Genomic DNA, 20,040 nt, shown 5'->3' on the forward strand with positions numbered 1-20,040 from the left:
GTAAGTATTTGGACAGTGACACAATTTTCATAATTTTGCTTCTGCATACCACTACAATGGATTTGAAATGAAGCCATCAAGATGTGATTAAAGTGCAGACTTTCAGCTTTAACTCAAGGGGTTTAACAAAAATATTGCATCAACCGTTTAGGAATTACAGCTATTTTTATACATAGTCCCTCATTTTCAGAGGCTCAATTGGACAACTGGCCAGCTGTGGCCTGTTCCCTCGTTATTTCATGACAAATTAAGCAGATAAAATGTGTGGAGTTGATTCCAAGTGTTGAATTTGCATTTGGTAGCTGTTCATGGGAACTCTCAATATGCAATCCAGAGAAATGTTGATGCAAATGAAGGAAGCCATCATTAGGCTAAAAAAAACCAAACAAGCCTATAACACTTTGGGAGTGACCAATTTAACAATCAGGTATATTCTTAAAAAGAAGGAATGCATTGGCGAGCTCACCAACACCAAAAGGCCTGGAAGACCACGGAAGACAACTTAAGTGGATGATCGCAGAATTCTTGGTGAACAAAAACCCCTTCAATACCCCTTAAACTCCTAAATGTGCATTTTGGATTCTTTCTCTCCTCTAGTCTGAAAGAAAACATGTTATGGAAGCAAAATAGCCCAAAATCTCAAAATTTACCAGTGCATGAAAAACAATGTTTTTGCTTGTCATGTCTCCCCTTACCCACATATTCTGGAATTGTCCCAGACTTCATGTGCACCGGGACACAATACTCTCTAAGTATGACAAATGTATAACTGTAGCCTGCCCTTACTTGCACTTTTTGGCCTTGGCACATAAGACTTACAAAATATTCGGCCAGTAACAAAATACTGTTTACAATGCTCAGCCTTTTTGAAAAAAGCTTGTGTCTAAAATTTGAAACTTGATGACCATGAAGATTTTAGACTGACGTGGCAGACGATGGTAATTTATGTAGAGAAAATGGTTCCCTGTGTTGTTAAAAACATAGACCCAACAACAACAATGTTGTGAAGCATGTGTGTACCCCTCATTATATGTATTTCTGTCATAGCCATTTGACTAGGTAAAGAACATGCACAGCAAGTTCATTTAGCTAATTTAAACTCACCTGAGGAATCAGCAGACCAGGAGGCCATAAAGCCTCCTCTGGACACACTATGGTCAGCCAGAAAGACAACAGCAAGCTTGTTAGATCCTGACTGGATGGTTCCTGGGGAGGTGGTCCCACAGTACTGGCCAATAACAGGGGAGCCGGGGGATCCTCCATTGAAGATGGTGACAGAGTCCCAACCACATGAAGAGTGGGCCTCCAAGTTGAAGTAGCTGAAGGTTAGCTGCAGTAAGACAGGGGAGTGGGATCCAAGGACATTTTTTTAAATTTAGGTGGCTACGAAACAGAGGGGCCTGGGGGTAAACAACCTTAGCAATATCTGAACATGCAAATAGTGCTCTCAAATATATTACTGATATCATTATTACTATTAAAATTATTATTTTTTTTATTTATTTTACATTATAATATAACAAGACTAGGTCAAAACCTAGTATGCGGCTGGACCGTCCTTTATCTGTTTGCTTCTCTCCTACTCTCTGTGCTCACATAAACAGTAATTTAAAACAGCCAAATTCTAATCAAAGCTATTCTCATTTACGTGTTTTTCTGTTTCTGTTGTCAGGCAACAGAACAAGAATTAAATACTGACTGAAACGTGGCCCCTTAAGACTACATGTTAACCAGCAGTCACTTCCAGCCCATTTCCAAGTTGCTGCTCTGCACTGCAAAAATCCTGATTTTATAACCGCGAGGTCATCTGACAAAATGACTATACACCTAAGTTAAAGACAACAGTTGTGCTTTGATTTCGTCTATATTTACTTGTAAATGATCACTCAGAGAATAAGTTAGAAACTCATTCAAATCTTTGTCAGATGCTGTGTGGTCAACTGAACGAGAAGCATAGAGGCGCGTGCCTGTGGAGGGAAAGCCAAACCTTGCTCTCGCAGGACAATACTGGCAACGGTCTCCTATGGAAAGTAGCTAAGATTTGTCCAAAAAGTCGCCAGATTTGTCACTAGGTGCTTGAGCGAAGAAAAGTCACTAAAAGGGCGTGAAAAGTTTATAAATCTAGTGACGAGTTGGTAACAATGCCTGTAAACATCCCTCTATAGAAACTGGTGAAAGAGCAAGGACCAATGGGGAAACTCCAGTCACATGGCGTTCAGCTGGCCAATGGTGTAACTTTATCACTCAGTCAGTCAGTCAGTCAGTCCGTCCCTGACATTGGCCTTTTATAGGGCTGGCCCCGCTGTTGCGTTCCAGCCAAAAATATACACTATATGTCTTCAATTTGACATGGTACATTTGTGCTACTGCATATACCTAAATTGTGTCTAATTTATCAGTTTTATCAGTGCTTTACTCCTCGGGTACGCACCCATAAAACTGTCTGCGAGTGCCAAGAAGTCTGGACATTTGAATTTAGCCAAAGTTTTTGGTCACATAAAGTTTGATTTTGTTTTGTTTTATCATCATAGATATGTAATGGAAGCTAGTTGAGCTCTTCTGCTGTTATGTACTGGTGGAAGGTCCCTCAGAGTAAGAGCATCAAAGTAACACTCCATGAATGCAGAAGTATTAATAGAGTATCATGATAAAAGCAAATATGAGCAATGCAGTCAGTATGTCAGTGTAAATTCCTTCACATCTTTGAGTCAGTTGGTCCAGCAGGCCATGTTGCAGACTCACCATAATGGTGTGGCCCACTGGAGCCTCTAGCAGCCAAGCACAGCGACTGGGACTGGGGTAGATGCTGGGGTACTTAGGACTGGATAACACCCCTCCCTCACCTGTCTGCCAGCCTCCACACTCTGCAAAGAGAGAATTAGCCATGTAAGGACAGCAATTGTAACATTATGACTGCTAGATTAGACAAACAATAATCTTGTATTTAAATATACCCTATGGCACATGAAGTTAATGAAGCTTTCGGTGTCTCTCTTACCAGAGAACAAGTATTTGGCCTTGAAGCCAAGGTCTCCCTCGGAAGTGTCAGTCTGGAACTGGACCCAGAGCTCTGGGGTAAAGACCACAGTGGGAAATCTGGGGGTCGTCTGCCCACAAAACCTGGCCAACAGCTCCCCATCTGCGTTACCTGATGGGGGGTAGGAAGTTTAACGGAAATAAAACATACAGTTTATAACCCATCCATCCATCACTTTTCCATATCTGCTTTACTGTGCATTAAATACGCAGAACTACAATAAATATGTGCATAAGAGATAGAGGTGTGTCCTACACCCTTGACATGTTGCCAGTCTATCACACGAATGTCAGCCCCATTCAGTCATAATAATACCTATGGGCACTTTACACCTAAACTGGAGTATCCAGGGGGTACCTAGACAAACACAGGGAGAACATAATGGCAACCGTCAACCACTGAATTCAGAATTACAGCCCCTTTGTGCTATCCACTGAGCAACCGTGCTGCCCACAATATATGAGTATCAGTATTATTACAGCAGTACCCCATACATTGGTCAGGGGCATAGTGCAACAAATGTTATATCATTTTCTTGTAAAAGGGACTGTACAAATATTAAGGCTGATAGGGGAGGTGAAAAAATGGGAGGGATACGTATTTTCCCTTTTTGCTGAAGGGAGGGTAGCCTAAAATTTTGGGGAGAGACTTTTTACCTTTTTCTAATCCAAGATTTATAGTTTTTGCATTCATCCCTCGAAAAATGTATTGAAAAAAATGAAAAAAAGATCATTTTTAGCTACATCAAAAATATACTTAATTATTAGTAGGTGATAGAGGTGTGCTTTGAACACATGCAGAGGACAGCAATGCCCTGTATCACAGCTTTATTTTTCCCATCAAAATCAGAGAATATGACCAATGTGTCAGGATTGAGAAACAGATAATGATGAGAAACAGACATGTATCTTTATGGGACTAATTCATTGTTGACTGTTATCTCTCCACAGAGCATGTAATTTTTCACCAACCTTCGGTAGCTCCCACCATATTCTGCTAAACTACAGTGAAGTAAAATGTGCCATAAAATATTGGCGCATAGTCAATGAAATAATCAAGGTCAGCTGGGGCCTGAGTGGGTAACATTGAATCCTACGTAAAACTGCTGGCTAAGGATAAGCGTAAATATAGCAGCATTGCTATTCGCGTTGGCAGTAACAACTACCAATTACGCCAATCGGAAGTCACTAAACTTATTGTTGAGTCGGTGTGCGCATAGGCAAAGACAATGTCACGCTGATGAAATGTATATCCGCATGTTACCAAATGACGTGGGCTTTGTAGATAATTGGCAGACTTTCTGGGCAAGACCTGGTCTGATTAAGAGAGACAGAATTCATCCAACATTGGTTGGAGCAGCTCTCATATCTAGCAATCTGAGTGAGTTAATTAGTAGACCAAAACCATTACAACCAAGAGTTGAGACCAGGACACAGAGTTGCAGTCCCACACACTTCTCTGAGCTTCCATTAGAGCAGTCACCCACCCAAAACCCCATAAAGACTGTGTCTGCTCCCCAAACACCTAAATTAATTAAATCAAAAGTAAATAGAAGAGGAGTTATTCATAAAAATCTCATAAAAAATTAACACCAACACTGCAAAAGTACAACAAAATAGGTGAATTAAATGTGGACTCTCAAACATTAGATCTCTGTCATCTAAAGCTGTATTAGTAAATGATCGAATAACAGATTATCATATTGATTTATTTTGTCTTACTGAAACCTGGCTGTCATGATGAATATATTAGCCTAAATGAATCCACTCCCCCCAGTCATATTAATACTTACATTCCTCGAGGCACTGGCCGAGGAGGTGGAGTTTTCAACTCACACTTATTAACCAAACCTAAACCTAAACTCAATCATAACTCATTCAAAAGCCTTCTTCTTAGTCTTTAGAACCCACTTCGGAAAACAGCTGATTTTATTTGTTATAGTGTACTGCACTCCTGGCCTGTACTTTTTTTTTTTAATCAAGTTTAGTCCTTGGTACAGATAAAGTAATTATAATAGGTGATCGTAATATTCATGTGTACGTTGATAATGATAGACTTAGCACTGTGTTTATCTTATTATTAGACTCAATTGGCTTCTCTCAGAGTGTAAATAAACACTCTTATTGTTTTAATTATTTTTTAATTAATAGAGGAAAATAAAAACAACCCTAGGTTTCTTTCGTGTAGCCAGGCTGACTGTCACAGCTCTATTGTTCCATGTATTCCTAAAGCTCTCAGTAGTGGTGACTTCATTAGCTTCTTTAATGATAAAATTCTAATAACAAGAGACAAAATTCATCAACCCCTGCCCTCAACCGGTACCGATTTATCTTCGAACACAGGAACCTTAGAAAAAACTATAAAACCTGATATTGACTATATATTTAGACTGTTTTTCTCCAACTGAGCTTCACCAACTAACTTCCAACGATTTCTTCATCCAAACCATGAACATGTCTCTTAGACCCCATCCCAAATAAGCTGCTTGAGGAATTTACCCTTAGTTCGCTCTTCTTTACTGGAAATGATCAACCTGTCTTTATTAACAGGCTACATACCACAGTCCTTTAAAGTAGCTGTAAAACCTATTAAACCTATTCTTAAAAAGCCTATTCTTGATCCAGCTGTTTTAGCCAACTATAGATCTATATGTAACCTTCCCTTTGTCTCTAAGATCCTTGAGAAAGCAGTCACAAAGTTGTGAGACTTTCTATAATAAACAAATAGTTTAATTGAGGATTTTCAGTCAGCATTTAGACTGCATCAATACCTGCATCAATACCTTTATCATAAAGTATCCCGGAAGTATTTAATTTCTAAGTATCAAATTGTTTACTTTATGTTAACTTAAAGCTTTAATTTCAACTCAAAATTACATGATAGTGTACTTAAATTCTTTTCTGATACAGATTACAAAAAATGTATTAAGTAACTTTAACTCAAAATAGCTAACTATACACATTTTGAAATTAAAAAACAGGTTAACACAGACAATTTAAATGCAAGTTACTCTTAAATGAAGTGACCATAACACATTAAGGAAACACCAACTATAACAATTGTTTGGCAAATGGATATAAATTCTTCAAAAACAGTGCAAGGGCCTTGAGAAATGGCCTGAGGAAATAGAACTGTCACTTCTAGAAGCGGACAATATGAATAAAATCCTCTGTCACAGTATATAAATCTTCACGGTAATATATATATGATAGGCCTCATGTTTTTAATTCCTGACTTGGTACTTCACACTGATTCCAAAAATAAAAAAATCCAACACTTCCATAAACTGTTTTGCTCATGGAGTTACCAGCTTGCACTTAATGGTCTAATAAATGCAAAGAGATTAAGGCATCTACCTCAGTTTAAGTATTATGGCAAATATCCAGATATTGCCTAGCCATTATCACTTCCATGAAGTAGGAACACTCTTCCAAACTTCACATATAACAGTAAAATTATAAATATAACTGAAAATATTTCAAAAATAGTGCAAGGGCCTAAGGATTTTTTAAAAACTGTTACTTCTACGAATGGACGAACACATGGTAAAAGTCATTTATACCGTGTTATAGTCATTTTTATATAGAAAATCAATTGAGAGAACTGTTTATAGATGAAATGACCAAGTTTTTGACTGGTTAATTCAGTAAACAATACCTTACAAAGACTGTTAACTTTGTAATACCTTACAAAGTAAGTTATTACGATAGCTATGTTACCCTCAAGTATAACCGCAATCCTCTCTTGGCAGAAGAACATTGAATTGGCACTGATTGAGAGGAGCCTGAGTGGTATGTCATCGATGTCTGGTTCATCAGAATGCACCACCTGAATACGACAACTTTTACCCGTTACTCCAAATTTCCAAAGGCTGACTGCTAAGAAAAAATGCATCAGTGACATATCGGGAGACATTTAAAGGGAGGTGTCAGGTGTTCAGGTGTCAATCAATATGATGCATAAAATAAGACAGATGCAAATCATAAGTGTACATTGTGTTCACATGTAACAAAGCAATTGTGGTATTAGGATCAAACTGAAATTTGCCAATTTTACCATTCCAGCAATTAGCAGTGCAACAGAAAACTGTGGTCTGAGATTTCTACAATGCATTTTCCATCACACCGCAGTAACAAGAAAATTCTTATTTTGATGTAGTTATGTATTTACATAAATAAAAAATAGTGCAATCAAGTCGACGGTCCTTATGACAACAGGCCTGTGAGAAATAGCTGCTAAACATGTTACAGCATCTGCTGCCCACAACTCACCCAGGTTGCAGCTACAGATCTGGCACCTAGCATTTTTTTTTTATTTTATTAATTAATTTTTTTTTTTTGGGGGGGGGTAATTCTGATAAATCAAATTATTGATTTATCAGAATTATCAATTTCCTTGCTCTATCGAAAATTATGATGACATTCCAATTGTTCTGTACATGACGTGGTTTTTAATTGATACCCACAATGAATGCATTGTTTTTGATTCATAAACTAGAAATTTATAGACACTTACGCTATGGCAGACTAGAGCCCTGCAATAAACCTCATCCTCTTGAAGTTTATAATGTAAATATATAATATTCCTACCTAATTATATCTGTGACGGTACATTACATTTAACTTCTTAGCAAAGCAAAATAAAGTTCAACAGCAGCCTTAACTACAGCTTCAAAAATTAAATAAATTTAATTTAATATTAAATCTAAATACACTGGCTTCAACTATTCAATCAATTTTCGTATGTAGTGCGGCAGATAAAATTGGCTCAAATCACATTCACTTTTCAAGTGTATAAAATACGTTAATTGCTATGATACTAATTACATTTTACGCAGAAAATAATGTCACACAACAGTGGAATATGGTGCAAATTAAACAGATAACTCACCAAATTTGCGCGCCCAAAGAGAAAATCAATATAACAGTGGTCGGTGCGGTCACAGTGGAGAACATTAGCTATCAAGTCCAGGAAACTACTGCATGCCACAGCGCTTTTCACCTCAAATGTTTTCACAGGCAATATCACGGCGATTTTCTGAGAGAAAAAAATATTTCATTATCTGCTATAACTTCGAAATAAAATCAAGTTGTACACAACTTATAAACTTTTCTCCACATATCTCATCAGAGCCGAGCACAGCAAACATTGCAGACTTTTCCCAAGGTTAGGTGAAGGAGCATGTAGGCATGTCACGTGACGTCGGATGATTACTATAAAACTATTTGAGTGCAATGACAAAAATAAATTAAAGTGGTTGAGCACTGAAAACTTTTTGACTGATCAAATCCCATTTTCTTTATCAAACTTTTACTGTTCGGTCTTACAGTGTAAGCCACCCACTGTGTCTGTGAAGATTCTCAGTCATCCAGGTCATGGTATTCTGTAAGTGCTATGCGAAGGCAACTGGACATGCTTGAAGTCCAGAAGTCCGCCTACTGCCCCTATGATCCTGCTTATCGTAACTGCACAGTGAGAGCACAGGTAACACGCAGCTTTCTCTCACTTCTACATATCAACAAGCACTACACTTTACTTTAACAGTTCTCTGGATGAAACACGCCTGGCCACTCAATTTAGGCATCATGGTTAAATTAGAATGGTTAGTTTAGGGCCCAGACAGGACCTGAGAGGAATTTATTAAGTTTACTTCACTAACTTTCAGCAAGGAGAACGACGACTCTGTGAACAGAATATGACGTTGCTTTTTCACGACACTAATAGGTGTGGAGGAGAAATTATGATGTGTTGGAGTACTCTGATAATTGCAGTTTGAAATATTAAACAACATTAAAATTCAAAATGTAGAAAATAGCATTTTTATGTGCTGGTGTTTATGTGTACATGTAAATAACTTAGGTAACTAGAGATAGATATTTATGCAAAAATATGACAAAATGAAGTAAAACTCATTGATATTTACAAACACTGCTTTTAGACTGTAAGTAAACATTGACAAGACATTCATGTAGCTTAAACAATAAATGTAGCCTATATGTAAATTAAAATAGTAAGTAATATAAGTCAGTTGCATTAAATTATCATATCAGCCCCATCCAATGCCACATCATTTTATAGCCTTTGATCGTACTGCATTTTGTACACACTGCACAGGCACACGCAGTGATGATGTTGAAAACTCTATGGCTGACTGTAATCTAATCCTGTCTTCCACTGTCCAATTCCACTTTCAACTAAATCTCTTTTATGTTCCCTACATCCAAGTAAAAAATGTTATTCCTGTAATGTCACCAGATCTTGGGAAATACAGTATTAATATTATTGGCCTGCTACTATTTTTAATACAAAAAAAGTAATAATTATTTGGATAAAAGACTGTATATGAAATGTTACTTTTAATTAAGTTAAAATATATTTCATTATACATTCATTTCATTATATAAGTGACATAGGCCATTCTCACTGAGGACTCTTGCCATGCGTGTTGTCTTTAAGAGGTACATCAAGACAATCAAAGTTTGATTTGTGGCTTCCAAAATTGTCATCACTGTTGTAATTTCCCTGTTCCGAAAAAGTGTAACGTTGTAAGGACATTGGTTTTTGAAGACATATCATTTGTGCTGCTCTGCATTCCACAAAAAGACAGTCACAAAAATTAGCCTGTCAAAACGATCTCTTGATAAGCTTAATGTCATCAAGCATTTCCAAAAAATCCCCCCTCTTGCGGAATATCCCTGTGTTAACAGGTTAGCGTCAAAACAGATATCAGCACAGACAGGAGTGATTTCCAAAATTGATAAAATGCCTTTAGTCCTAGTCCCAATAATAGTACCAAAAATGCATCACTGACAATTTTTAGACAGTTAAGAGTGATATCCTACTCTCGAAGTTTGGTAAATATGGCTCCTAATCTCCAACATATATGCTCTACTGTTATTTCTGATCAAACTCATATTTATTTAATTAAATAGAATCTGGAAGGCTGCAGAAATACTGTGGTCCTCAAATCCCATCAACAGCCATAAAGCTGATGCCTTTTCCTGGTTCACATATTTTCTGGCCGTGATAACTGTTTATTTAGCAGATGTCTGTGAACATTTGAAAATTTGGCAGGATAGCTGAGCTACAATAAAGATCAGAGGGTCACCAATTATTTGTCCTCTGGGGATTATGAATATCCACAGCAATTTAAATGAGAATTGTTTAATTGATTATCTTGTGTAGTAGATTATATGTTATTAAATTACATATCATTTATTACTTTAATTTATAAATTTATATATGTGTCACTAATCCCCAAACCACAACTAAGTACTAACTAAAACCAATATGTGGCTGCTATGTATACGGAAAACTGCGATACTATGAGGAAAGCAAATAAATGTCTTGAAACCGTAAAGGCCATTAGAAGACAATCTTCATGATATACTGGACATTTACTGGTCTGTAGACATTGAAATGTGACCACAAAGACATAGAGTACAGTAAATAAAGGATCAGAATTGAATTGGCTTTGTTTTTACCAAAATCAATTTATTTCTCTACTCCCAGATCAGTGCCGATACCAACCCTTAGGATCAGGACATCTCTAAACAAAATAGTCATTACACATTTTTCAAAAGATCCAAGGCTATCAGTTATTTGTATCACTTTTAATGTTAATGGAATGAAATGTCCTGGAGGAGATTCCATTAATTGTTCAAAAACTTTTCATGGGGATTGATAAACTACAATTTAAAATATTAAAAATTAAAGAGGACTAAGATTTGTAACAAGTCTGACCTGAAGTCTCTGAGCCTGTCACTCTTATCCCAAACTTAGATTTTCTTACTCTAGTGATTTCCAAGAGGGTGGAGACAGGTAACCCCAAGTTTCAACTTAAAAACACCTTTTCTGAACATGAGCATTATAGACACCACAGTAAACTAGACAACTTTTTCTAGTCTATGATTCTGACACCCCAGATCTGAAATGTATGTGTTCTAACTTCCTTCCGTGCATCCTTGAGCCAGTGTTCTCTGTGTGGTACTCACCTAAGCGGAACTGGAGGTAGTCTGACTGACAAGTCTGGTGGTTTTCCAGGTGCAGGTCTTCCATCAGCACCACAATAGAGGAATTGATGTGCCTTGGGTTCTGGATAAGCCACTCGCAATTGAGGTTGTTGCTGTAGTTGGACACAAGGTACCCAGGGGAAGTGAAATTCCCGCCCAATGGGTTTTTCAGGACTCCACCACACTCTAACAGAAGATAACATGAAAATGTAATTAGAGGCACAGACAGACTTACAAAATACAAAGACAAATACCACTTATGATAGTAACCAGGTGTACAGCAATTAGGGAAGAGGAAATATTAGAAACACCTTTCAGTATAACACAATTACAATTCCATAATAACACAAATTACATCCTCCATAATAACCATAAAGTTGAATCAACACCTCTCTAATGAAGTTTCAACATTAGAACATTAGAACCTATTAAGGATTTATTGCAGAGCTGTTGTATTAGACTGCATTAGTTGTACTTATTAATAACCTGGCAACTGAGTGTATTTGGGAGGGCTGTAGACAGATAAACTCAGACACTGTGATTTCCCCTTAATTTGGCATCGAAGGGCTTGATGTAACTTGAGCAGGCCAAAGTCAAGGTAAAATAATTACCTTCAAATAATAAAGCGGAGCCACCACCCTTGCCAGTTACTTTTTTATAGCAAGACAGTGAGAGGCTTTGATTAATGAAAAACTAATCCTAAATCCTAAAGACTTCTTAAATAGTGGTGACAGTTAACAAAGGCAAAGAATAGTAAAAACTGCAAAACATGAACAAATGTCATCAAAATTTAACTTGCAGGATATTTTCCCATCTCCTATTCTCTGTAGCATGATTGTATACCATCTAGAGATTATACAGTATTTGCTGTATATTTGTCAAGACTATTTCTTTTTAAGGAATAAAATGTGAGCAGTTTATGTTGCTGTACCCTAACCGAGTTCAATATACATAATATTTTCAGGTCTTTTGCATTTGACTGAACTCTGGTGATTGGTATCTGGGGGTAGATGCCTAATCTTACAAAAAATTGTGTTTCAGTATCTGATGGGCTGGGACTGGGTTAGATCCACCTGGATTTCTCAAAGCCCTCCCCCAAGCCGGATTTACATTACTACATTACTCCTTCTTCTTCCAAAAAAAATAAAAGTGATAATTAATTGAGGCTGGTACAGAGCCATTTGCGAGACTCATTGATTAAAACTGAAAAGCCAGCTAAAACTCTCACACTGCTTCCTTAGCGGTTACAAAACATTAAATATCATGCTGAACAGTGACACCCCAAGTGTCTAGTTGATAGTCTATATATTCACAATACACTACTCCATCACTGTTCTCCATGCTAAGCAGAGCACTGCTCTTTCGGCAATTTGAAAACTGCTAAATTTTGTGAGAGTTGCTTCACACAATAAAACATAAAACTAATGCAGCAGAATGGTATATATTATGTCTTAGACACATGAAAGAATTTATTTATCATAGTTGCCCCAAACCAGCTGATGTTTTGTCAGTGATATATTTATAGTACACAATCTTAGAATCTGTAAGTGAAACTTTCTGCTTTACACGTGTTTAAGTTCTGCTTAAACTTACCATATGGATGGTAAGAAAATGTGATGGTATGCAGCATTGCTAAGTTTTCGAAGATTTTTAATATGTTATACTGTAGGTAGTAGTTTAGTTTTAATATTGTCCAAGGTAGCATCTAACCTGCAGGTTCCTCAGAAGAGTAAGAAGCCATGAAGCCACCACTGGACACAGAGGCATCAGTGTGGAACACAACAGTCATGGTGTTGCCAGAGGAGTGCACTTGTGTGCCTGTTGGTACTGTACCACAGAATCGCCGCAGGCGAGGGGCATTGAGCGCCAACCCATTTAGTACCTACAAGACACAGAGGTTATCAGAGAATCACAGGGGTACTGGGTCTTAGCAAGGCAGCAACATTTCCCGGATCAGGGCCCATATTTATCAAAATGCTTAAAGAAAAAAAATTGACTTAAGTAAAAGATAAGTGCAAATACTTCACTTTTAAACCTACTCACAAACTTAAGAATAAAAATTATTTATCGAACGTGCTCTGACTTGTTCTTCAATGTCAGAGAGCTCAAGAGGACTCTGGTTAAGAGGAAGCTGGTTAAGAGTAAATCCTTGATGACTGTACAGGAACAGAGCCGACCACATCTGTTACCTGTCTGATAAACATCTTCATAGTATGTAGTTGTTAGTGTGGTACTAAATTGTCCTTATTATGTGATGTCTCTGACGTAACTTCTCAACCAACAACAGAGTGTCTTGCAGCAGAATTTTGTTTCCCTATCAGCCGACTTCCTATTATTTCATCCCTATTTATATTTTTATACATTATAATATATTACATTGTTGTTCATTTCCAAAGTTAATTATTCACATAGATTTTACACAAAAAAAACAAACTTTTAAAAAAATTATAATTATATATTTTTGCAGAAAAAAATACCACTGAATAAACAGTAAGAATTTTTTAAAGGAATCTACAATATGGCAGATGTAGGGCCAATCTATATCTTTGATCGACTATTCCTTCTCTTGGCATCAGTTGTTAATTCCTTTAGAGTTAGTCGTAAAATTACTTTAACACTTAGCTGTAAAAGTAATTTTTCATTTCATTTGATAAATGTGTCTCACCTAAGAACTTTTTTACTCTTAAGTTGGTAGGTTAGAGCATTTACAAGTGTAATTATTAGAAGTTTGATACATACAGGCCCAGGTCTTCAACTGGGTTTATGCTGTAAATATAGGTACAACTGTGATATGTTCGGAGTGTGGGTTTACACAAAGCAGATTGCACGGAACCTAAAGATGCAGTGATAAGTTTAATAGTGATTAAAAACAGTCACAATAAAGTAGGACACTATGAAATATCCAATTAAAGAAATCTGGTTTTAACTGACAATTTAATTTAACACATTAGCAGTTCATTAGGTGATTGATTAGCCAATGTATTATTCAGTTATGTCAAACAGCGGCTAGAAATATGAACACTTTTCTGACCCCTTTAAAACAGCCAGTGGTATAATTTACATTTCTTTGGTAAATGATTAACCAACTAAATATTTTTTTTCTGCGTCAAAGCACTGTTAGGTAAGTTATTAATTACTAATCATATTAGCAAGATTTCCCTGAGTCAGCTCTGAGATATCTGCTGCTGATTTGACATTTGAGGTGAGTGGAACTGATTTGTGGCATGAAAAGCTTGAAAAAAAATTACGACAACAAATTAAATTCCTGTGGTTACCAACTAACTTTTGGATAAATATGAAAGTGTAAATGAGTAAACTTGAAAAGGTAACATGATGAAACATAAGGAACTAGTCACAGAAAGAGACTCACATCAATGTAGTCAAATGCACAGGAAGAACCAGAACCTTCCAGCCGTAGGTCATTAATGGTGAGTGTGACCCGGCGGCCTGGCGAAACCACCAGCTCCCAGCGACATACACGGCTGTGTGGGTACAAGTTGGGGTAATTGGGAGAGGAGATAGTTCCTGAGGGAGCATTCAGCTCTCCTCCACAGGCTGCAAGAAGAAGAGAGGAAAAGTAAAAGAAAGAGTTACATTCAACATGAGAAATCACATTTTCTAATGTGAATAAATGCTCATTTATTTATTTCTGTGTGCCTCAAGCAAATATCAAATATATGTAATATATTCAGGGGCTGCAACTAACCATTTTCAATTCTGAGTAATGTAGCAATTATTTTTTAAACTTATTCAATTCTTTAGTCCACCAAATGTCAAAACTAATCATAAAGTCCTTTCACATGTCAACAGAACACTTTAACTTTGCTTATTTTGTCGTTCTACCTGTGAAAATTCATAAGTAGTCAGTTTACCATGATCTGAAATGGACCAAAGAAAGTAATTGCACACACACACTGCAACCAGAAAATATTTAGTATTTTTACTGGATTAAAAAAAATACAAAAAGCAGTATGGTTTACAGTAAGTCTAATTTTGACAGCAGAAAGCACTTAAAGAAAAGTCAGTGCAAAATTATTTACAGTCAATGGGAGATCTACTCCAACCCACAAAGCTTATACTATATATAAAAAGGAACATTAACCTCAAATAAATCCTACACATTGATGACAAGTTAGATTTCCTGGAGTATTAGACATTAGTTAGCTACTGTGCAAGTAAAGATGTCTGACAATTTCCTTTGCAAAGGACGGGCTCATCTTTAGCTTTCACCTCCAGGTGTGGTCTGGATGATCCACTTGCATACGGATTGATGATAAGTTTTGTATGCATTTACACTTTTTTAAAGATGCATGTGTTTTTAGGAAAGAAATCCAATTTCAAATTGCATGTTAATACAAGGTTAAAATAGTGCTTGGCTTGAGCAAATGGTAACAATGAGTATGGAGAAATAAAAATGACACTGTAAAAAAAAAAACAACAACAATAACAATAATAATAATAATAACTAAAAATCCGTCCCTGGAACATTGTTCAGCAGTCTGTGGTGCAGTTCACTCAAGACAGAAATTTTTAAATATGTTATATTGTTTTGGCAGCCAAGACTGTGTTGGATCAGTTGTTTGACAGACTGAGGCCAGTTGTGTGGTCAGGGAAGACTGAAACATTTTATGACATTAGAAGAGAGGTTTAGTGGAAATCGTGGATAAGTTCAAATGTAATTTTTATATAAAGTGCTGCAGTAGATGCTAATTTATCACAGAAAATGGACCCCACACATTTTATTTTTTCACAAAACTGAATGGAAGAAACCCTCAGTGAGAGATTTAATGAGCTTTACACACTAACAGAACAGCAATTAGCCACTAAAAGTCATCAGGACTTCAGCTCTCTATTATCACCATCTCTGGTAACAATACTTGTGTATTGCATGTGTACTTTATGCTTAAAAATTATGTAAATGTTTGTGAGGCAGTTTGTGATCCTGCAACAAAAATCCTTTTCTAATAATCATTGTACCTTCAACGCTAGCTTCAAATGACAGACTGAAGCCAGCTGCATTTCCACTGGTGTCACTGACAAACCTGACATAAGCAAAACTGTCAGACGTGTCCGTGGAAGCTGGAAGGTCACTGCCGCAGTGTCGGCTCACTAGGTGCCCTGCATACACAGTACAACAGAAGAAATTTATCTGATAGTGGTTCTTTGATTTACATCTTAGTTGTCTTGTCATGTCAGTGTCAAGCAATGCGGCCTTTGCCTCTGCAGTCCTTTCTTCCATCCCTTTATTTCTTTTTCATTTCATTCTCATACAGAAACATAAACTTATGTCAGGAAAATAAATGTACAGTATGACTGGTGACAATGTGAGTGTTACTTATAACACACTGATACCTAAAACTATCTTATTTACTTAACAAATAGATGTGAAACTCATTCTACATATGTAAATGATGCAATGAGCAGCGAGTGCACCGCTTGCAATGATGTAAGCAAGCTAACAACACACATATGTGATATATGCAGATATAATTTATTTCAAAACTAACCAGGAACTGCAGTTCTTTTGTCCCCCCCCTCTTTTTTGCTTGTGTCTGTGTACATTCATGGAATCATATAGCTACAGGATAAGAATTATATTTTTTGCTCATGGCTTTTAAGACGAAAAAAGAGTAGCTGAACTGATCCTCGTTTTCTAACCTGAGGCATTGTACTCTCTGATCTCCACATAGTCAGCAGAGCATCCTGGAGTAGTCTGCAGGCTTAAGTTCCCATAGCTAAGGGTGAGGTAGTGCCCTGTGGGTCCCTCCAGGTACCACTCACAGCTGGAGCTGTCAGGATAATTGGATCCTGGGAAGCCAGGGCTGTAGATCATACCCCTCTGACCTATGTAGGTACCACCACATGTTGCTGTAAGGGATTGGCGATATAAAATGAGAGTAGGTCCATTAGAGTTTTACTTTTTTTAAATCGTGATAAAATCATTTTCACTGCATCTCTATTATCACCAGCTCCCCATTTTTTAAGAGAAGAAATGGGTACAACCTAAAAGCTGTAGTCAAACCTATGTAGGAATTGAAAAGTTTCCTCTTCTTTGACAACAGCCATTGATAGTACAAAATGAAATGGTGCCAGCTCAAACTTGTGCTGTGATAAGAATTTCAATTGATGTATTTGCAAACACAACAAACCCAAAAATTGATTTTCAGAAGCTCAAAGTGTCTGTGTTTGTGTATTTATAGAGGATATGCTTTTTACTTGTCAGGCCAAACTAATTATACAGTATCTCATAATTAGGACTGGATCTATATCCAAAAACCAAAGCCTTGATTTGGTAAACTATCTTCAGATTGTTTGTGATGACTGTGATTTTCTTACCCTCGGAGTACTTTGCCTTGAAGCCTTTGTGTGTGATGCTGGTGTCAGTACGAAACCTGAGTAGCATGGAGGAACCTTTTGAATGGTGGGTAGATGGTCGAGTACTGCCGCAGAGCCGGGAAATTAAGTCAGAGCTGGATGTTGAGCCATCACGCAGCTCCAAGTAGTCGTACACACAGCTGAGAAATACATGAATATCTGAAAACATGTCTTGTCAAGGTTATGATCCCCAAATCATTGCTAGAAGATAATAGATTGTAAAAAATGTAAATACAAATGTCCATTGTTTTTAAACTTCACATTAAAAGATTTCCCTAATGAAAGTTTAGGTTTAAGAAAAAGGATCCAACAGTGTCTGGCCCATGACTCCATTTTAGGTCTCCAAACTGAAGACCCCACTAGTCAGAGAGCTGTCAAGTTGTCATATTAATTTCATTATAGTTTATTTGTAGTATATAGGTTGAGCTTATATCAAAATGATAACTTTGGTTCAGAGGTTGAGGAGTTCAAATGAATACCATTGCATTATCATTAAATCTAGAAAACAAAAGAGTAGAATATGTTCAGTTTCCATTTACTTTACACTAGAAACACTGACTCTAAGCAGTAATTAGCTGGTATAAATGTAAAAATATTTAAACAACAGCCAAAGGAGAAATCAGCAGCTGTACCTGGCTGTAGGCTCAATGTAGAATTCATCCTCAAAGTCAATTTGGACAGCTTCTCCATTGGGCACAGTGATGACCCAGATACAGTCAATGTTTTGGGGATAGTTCTGAGGATAGTTAGGTGAAGTTATGTACCCTGGAGGATCATTATCATTGAGCTCCATGAAGCCTCCACAAGCTGCGTAAAGAGAGAAAGAATACGTTTGTGCTATCAATGATAAACTTGTAAATACATAAATTCATAAAGCCAATCAAATTTATAAAGTTATTAGTTAAATCAAAGGATTCTTACAGTGGTAACAGTTCCAGGCAGTGTGAATTTACAGTAGTAAAAGTCTCTTACTGAGCACAACATCCAATTGTAATGGCTATCTGTCTCAAAGTAGAATGGTTTGAGAACCAACTTGACTTGATCTAATTAATATGATCTGACAACAGTGCCCCAGTGGAAGTAACCAGATTTCTCCAGGTGGAATCAAGTTTTGCCCAGTCGGAGCTACACATCACTGCACTATAGACATCAATAACACAAAAGCAGTAAAGACAAACAACTATACCATAAATGTTAACAGCACATACTGTAAATCTCACAAGACAGAAACTTTTTCATCTGATTAGTTATCCTGCAATTTAGAGGATAAGGTGAAAGAGCAATATAAAATTCCCTAAAAGGAAATAACATTTATGTTTTAAGTTGTAACTTTGTAACTTCAGATGTAACTTTAGTTAAATGAAAGATGAAACGTCGACTTTTTCATATTTCCACATTGTTTTTGGGTTGTAAACAGTAAGTATGAAGTTGCCATGGAATCAGTTAGTTAGCACTACTTACAGTATACTAAAAGTATGCAGAATTACCTATTACCGGTTTCTGTTTTCAATGCACTTGTGAAAGTACAGACAACTATCACTGGATTATTTTGATAATGAAGAAAACTTAAAAATGTGATGATTCTTAGTCAAATTCTTCTATGATATCTTTCTATGATTTCTAAGTGGATTCATCGTGGTTTATTCACTATGGACAACATAGATAATATCTTCAGAAAAAGTAAGCCACACAAATCTTTAAATATGTGGATCATATCTGTGTGTTCAGATTTGTTTTAACTCAGAGTTATGCATCTGAGAAGAAGGAGTGTGTTTTGAGGCAAATTGAGGCAATCAGGCACCATGGGTTTTAAAGTATCTTTACTACATCTTTGATCTGTTTGTCACAGCAACTGCTGCTGCTGCTGCAACTCTTGACAGTGTTTAAAAGTGGGCCACATCAGTTCAATTACAATAATTAACTTCCCGTTGTTTTTAGAACAACACTATGCACTTGACACTTTCACTCCCTCCATACTCCCCCTTCAACTCTGCTATTCCCCCTGAGGAAACTTGCCTCACAGTTTATAAAAATCTCTTGGATGGATCCAGACAGTCTCCCTCTGTTGAACTTTTTCAGTTCAGGAGCAGAGTGGGAATAAAAATCTACCTGGAACCTTTGATTCAGATCAGCCCACGAAAAACTCACCTGGTGATAGACTATCACCCAGAACATTAATAAGTAAGTTCGCTGATATACTTCAGTTCTATTTGCATTGTATTACATTGTAAAGGTATATGCATTTTTCAAGTTCCACTCTTTCTATATTTATATAGAATTATATGTATTAGTGTAAGATTAGAATTTAAACTGGACAGTACAGCAATAAAGGCAGCACCATCATAATTAACTTTAATTGCTCATAAATACTTTAAGACAAAATACCATAAGTAACTTGATTAATTAGGATATTATTTTGATGAATCCAGAGCAGAAAACTGAGCTAAATAACCTTATCCTGCTAACTAAACCCAGACCAGCCTATTCCTGTTCTTTTGTTTTCAGGATTTTAATTTCTTTTCTCCGAGTTTTTTTTAGCTCCACCTCCATGATTTTAGTTTTAGTAGTCATAGAAAGTCAGTAACAGTCCAGTGATCGCTGGCTCAGTGTCAAACT

At 36.7% G+C, this 20,040-nt stretch overlaps 1 protein-coding gene across 1 annotated transcript in view; it reads right to left on the bottom strand.

Moving 5' to 3' along the window:
• The window catches only part of cubn (cubilin (intrinsic factor-cobalamin receptor)), a 154,874-nt gene that overhangs the window by 22,106 nt on the left and 112,728 nt on the right, over positions 1-20,040 (bottom strand). The window contains exons 44-53 of the mRNA XM_040126653.1: positions 18,057-18,231; positions 17,386-17,564; positions 16,708-16,917; positions 16,027-16,167; positions 14,420-14,604; positions 12,760-12,931; positions 11,032-11,235; positions 2,999-3,148; positions 2,743-2,864; positions 1,105-1,330 (exon numbers count right to left, since the gene is read on the bottom strand). Coding sequence (XP_039982587.1) covers positions 1,105-1,330; positions 2,743-2,864; positions 2,999-3,148; positions 11,032-11,235; positions 12,760-12,931; positions 14,420-14,604; positions 16,027-16,167; positions 16,708-16,917; positions 17,386-17,564; positions 18,057-18,231 — 1,764 coding nt within the window. The remainder of the gene's footprint in view (positions 1-1,104; positions 1,331-2,742; positions 2,865-2,998; positions 3,149-11,031; positions 11,236-12,759; positions 12,932-14,419; positions 14,605-16,026; positions 16,168-16,707; positions 16,918-17,385; positions 17,565-18,056; positions 18,232-20,040) is intronic.

This window comes from Xiphias gladius, chromosome 5 (genome assembly GCF_016859285.1).
Source record: "Xiphias gladius isolate SHS-SW01 ecotype Sanya breed wild chromosome 5, ASM1685928v1, whole genome shotgun sequence".
NCBI classification, from domain to species: Eukaryota; Metazoa; Chordata; class Actinopteri; order Istiophoriformes; family Xiphiidae; genus Xiphias; species Xiphias gladius.